General features: G+C 40.6%; 1 gene segment (V, D, J or C); it reads right to left on the bottom strand.

Annotated features, from left to right (window-relative positions):
• Positions 1-4,399: 4,399 nt before the first annotated feature.
• On the bottom strand, positions 4,400-5,022 carry LOC129407036 (immunoglobulin lambda variable 2-23-like). The segment is given in 2 exon segments: positions 4,400-4,824; positions 4,974-5,022. Coding segments are annotated over 2 exon segments (474 nt in total).

The raw sequence follows: 5,022 nt of genomic DNA, 5'->3' as shown, positions 1-5,022 counted from the left end.
ACATTGCTAGAATTAGAAGTAATTTACTATAACTATTTAAGTAGATTACTAGCTCACACCCTGACAGACTGATGTTTGAACCCCATCCTTGAGCAGATCTGGAGTAATCTCCTTAGATAAGATTTTGTTAATCTCCTTGAGAAATGGTCTTGCCCTTCTTTGTTGATTTGTTGATGTTCAACCCACATTTGTGTTACTGCCTTATGTGATTGCTATATTAAACTAAGACTGTAACAGAACAAGGGAAGAGACTGAGAGACTGAAAGAGGGAGATGACACAAGAGAAGACACAGAAGATACATGGGAAGACACAGAAGCAAAGGAGACAACGCAGACAGAAGAAGACACAGAAGCAGAGATAGAGAGAGGTCAGAAGAGACCAGAGGAGAGACTATGGAGACAGAGACAGAGAGACAGACAGAAGAGAGTACAGCAGCACACACAGAAGCAGAGCACAAGGAGGAGCCATCCCGATCTGTCCATACACAGCAGCTCAAGAACATCAAATGTGAGCAGCGCGTGCAAGAGAGAACTGCCCCGAGTGCTTGCGAACAACACAATATAACCCATCTCCGCATCTCCCCCTCCCGCTAGCGCGCGCCTTTATATTTTTTACACCTTGGAATGAAAACTTACATTGAAACTAACAAAAAATAGTAAGACAATACTTCTGCAGCTCTTTGCAAGAGAACAAACAGATTATCAAATAGCCCATATGAGCATGTTCAACTGAACAAATAAACAACACGTGGTATTCATACAGTGGAATAAAATTCAGCAAAATTCTTGGATATTTACTATGCTTAGTCCAACTTATGAGCTGGAAAAGACAAATACTATACCAATTTGCCCAACTGTGACGTATAATCCAAAATAGGGAACAAACCAACAGGAGGACAAATCTTTAGATTTTGAAAATTGTTGGTGCCAAATCACACTGTTAGGATGAGCCCCTGGAAACTGACTGACACACGGGCAGGAACACAGGGACCCATGAAAATCAGCAAGATATGAGTCATGTGTCCAGACTGGTTTTAAAAGGATTCAACATCACTTCCTTTGGCAGTCCATTAGGTCAAACTCCTAGCAGAACAAAGCAAGTTTCCCTTTCTCAAAGACCCCTAACCCAGCTTGGCTTTGGGATGCAGACTCTCTTATATCTTCTTGATTCCCCAGGTTCAGGACTCTAACCCATGGAGCCTGGTTTTGCATTCCCCTCCTGAGTTTGTTGACTATTTAGATTATAGTTTCAATAGGACAAAATATTCCCTGTTGTTTTATTGTCCTTCCTATAAACTCCTTTTCCCCCGCTAATGGTTTCTCTGTATTGAGTGCATTAGATGTGTGTATGTAGGGTGGTACATAAAAAGATCTGAGGGGTGCTTCTCTATGCTTTTCCAGGCCAGAGCAAGTAAAAGCCTCTCCAGCAAATCTCACTTCTCTCGAGTTTCTTATCGCAGCAAACCTACCGAAAGAATATTCACACAACAGAAAATACTTTGGGGATAACTAAGGGAAAGGGGTATAAGGGTGGAACAGAGTGGAAGTAACTGATGAGATGGAGGTGAATGGAAATTAAGTTTGAGGAGGCAGATATATACAGTCTATACTGAAGGTGATATGAAGCCACAGCCCTGAAACTATTCCAGGATGTAAACCAATGTGGACTCAGTAGCAGAATAAACTATTGTGCCAAGCTCCTTCTCTCACCAGTGCTATTCAATATAGTACAGGAAGTTCTTGCCATAGGTGTTGGGCTAGAAAAGATATCAAGGGTATCAGGATAGGAGAAGAACAACTTAAGCTATCACTATTTGCCAAAGACATGATACTATATTTAGAACAGCCTAAAGACACTACAATGAAAAAGCTCCTAGAAACAATAGGTTTGTATACCAAAGTGGCAAGTTGCAAAATCAACACCCAAAACTCCATGGATTTCTTATATACAAATCATGAAGAAGAACAAAGAAATATGAAAAAATCCCATTCACAATGCTGCTTCAGAAAATCAAGTATCTAGGAATCAGCTTAGCTAAAGAGGTGAAGGACCTGTACAAAGAAAATTTAAAAACACTATTTCAAGAAATAAAAGAGAACTCTAGGAAATGGAAACACATCCCCTGCTCATGCATTGGGAGGATTAACATTATCAAAATAGCAGTACTCTCCAAAGCATTATACAGATTTCCTATGGTCCTTATAAGGACACACATCATGATCTTCAAAGAAATAGACAAAATATGTATAAAATTCACATGGAACAATAAACCCACACCAATAGCTAAAGCAATCCTTGGGGAAAAGAAGTTGGGTGGCTTCACCTTCCCCAACACCAAACTGTATTAAATGCAGTAGTAATTAAGACAGTGGGGTATTGGACTTACAACAAACCACAGATCAATGGAACAGAGTTGAATACTCTGTCACAGACACTCAAGTGTATGATCACTTAATCTTTGAAAAAGAAGCAAGAAAAGTGAAGTAGAACAAGAAAACTTTCTTCAACAAGTGGTACTGTGAAAGCTGAACTGATACCTCCAAAGAAATGAACTCTCACCTCTGTCTAACACCAAGCAAAAAAGTCAGATCAAAGTGGATTAAAGACCTCAATATCAGACCTGAATCCATAAGGTACATGGAGGAAAATGTAGGCAGAACCCACCATGACATTGAATTGAAAGGCATCTTAAAGGATGAAAAAGCACTGACCAAGCAAGTAGAAACAACATAAACAAATGGGACTACATTAAATTAAGAAGCTTCTGCACCTCAAAAGAAACAGTGACCAGAGTACAGAGAGAGCCCACAGAATGGGAAAGGGTAATTATCCAATACCCATCAGTTAAGGAGTTAATATCCAGGATATACAAGACACTGGGAGAATTTTACAAGAGAAGCACTTCCAACCCTATCAAAAAATGGAGAGAAGAAATAAACAGAGACTTCCTCAAAAAATAAATGCAAATGATCAAAAGGCATTTGAAAAAAATGTTCAACACCGCTAATCATCAGGGAGATGAAAATCAAAAGAACAATGAGATATCATCTCTCACCAAAAAGACTGGCACACATCAAAAAGAACAAGAAAAATCAGTGTTGGCACAGATGTGGGGAGAAAGGGACTCTCTTTTATTGTTGGTGGGAATGCTGACTGGTCTTTCCTTTCTGGAAAACAATATGAACATTCCTTCAAAAACTAGAAATTGAGCTTCCATGTGACCCAGACATACCACTTCTGGAAATATATTGGGAAGGGGGGAGGGGGAAGAGCACAGTAGAAATGACATCTGCACCTGTATGTTCATTGCAGCACTGTTCACAATAGGCAGAATCTGGAAACAACCCAAGTGCCCGAGAACAGAAAACAGGTTAAAGAAACTTAGGTACATATAAACAGTAAAATACTATGCAGCAGTTAGAAAGATGAAGTCATGAAATTTGCTTATAAGTGAATTGATATGGAGGAAACCATGCTATGTGAAACGAGTCAGAAAGAAAGAGACAGACATAGAATGACTGCACTTTTTTGTAGAAAATAAATGAATATAATAAGAGACTAACATAACAAGTAGACATAATGGTCACTTAAGATTGATCCACAATTTGAAGCATGCCTCATGAGATGAGGGAGAAGGCAGCTGGGTCGGAGAAGGGATCACAAAATCATTGACGGTTAGGGGGATCACTCGGAATGGGAGGTGTATGGTGAAAGAAGTAAACATAATAGCCTCTCAGTATCTCCATTGTAAACCATAATGCCCAAAAGGAGAGAGAGAGTATGGGGGAAATTGTCTGCCATAGAGGCAGGGAGAGGGGTATAATGGGGACAGGGATATTGAGGACATTGATGGTGGAAAATGTACACTGGTGGAGGGATGTATGTTCAATCATTGTATGACTGAAAATCAAACATGAAAGCTTTCTTACAGTATCTCATGGTGATTCACTAAAAAGAAAATTTGAAAAATAAACTCCTCCATACCACATAATACATGGGCCTAGAAATATTATGTAATAAAAATGTAAAGAAAATAAAGGATGTGCAAAGTACCACAAGTAATTTGGATCCTATGTGTGTCAAATATCCAGAACAGAAAAAGCATAAGGGTTGAACATGGCCTAGTGATTGCTCTGGAGTGAGCAGGGTGGAGTAGCATGAGAATAATCACTGATGGGTTTGAAATTTCTTTCTAGAATGATAAAAATGTTATAAAATTAGATTTTGCTGTTGACTATGCAAGACTGTCAATTCATGAAGTAAAAATTTGTACTGAACACTAAAGGGTGTTTACACATGATTAGTAACAGGTTACATCATGGCATAGCAATTAAACACACACAGTCCGAGTAGCAGGACCAATCATTGACCGTGTTCAGTGGGTCTTTACTTAGACTCCTACCCAGACAGTGCAGTGTCCACAGCTCTGTTTCCAGTATGACACAGGCTGATCTGTGGGGAATCAGTTAGACCAGGGCTGGGTTTCTGTCTCATTTCCCCTTGAATCTGAAGCACTGTGGCACCGTTGATACTTTTGTCCCATGAAGCACAGTAATAATCAGCCTCATCCTCAGACTGCACGCCTGAGATGGTCAGAGAGGCCTTGTTTCCAGATTTAGAACCTGTGAACCGATCTGGGATCCCTGTGGGTCTACTACTTCCATCCATCACAAGCTTGGGGGTAGCACCAGGAATCTGCTGGTACCAGCCTGTACTATAGTAACCAACATTGTTGCTGTTTCCAGTGCAGGTGAGGGTGACTGTCTGTCCCACAGACCCTGACACCGATACCTCCTGCGTCAGTCCAGTCTGCGCCCAGGACCCTGGAAAGGAGCAATGGAGACACAGGTGAGACAGTTACTAGTCACAGCCTATTCGCAAACCAAAGAAAGCATTTCCCACCACCACTGCTAGTCAACCCTGATCATGGTCTCCTACATAATCACTTCCCCAAGTTCACACTGTCAGTCACCTGGGTACTGAGCTAGCAGGAACAGGAGGAGAATAGGATGCCAGGCCAT

This window comes from Sorex araneus, chromosome 9 (assembly GCF_027595985.1).
Source record: "Sorex araneus isolate mSorAra2 chromosome 9, mSorAra2.pri, whole genome shotgun sequence".
Lineage (NCBI taxonomy): Eukaryota > Metazoa > Chordata > Mammalia > Eulipotyphla > Soricidae > Sorex > Sorex araneus.
The sequence above is the reverse complement of the archived record's forward strand: the minus strand, read 5'-3'. Positions and strand labels throughout refer to the sequence as shown.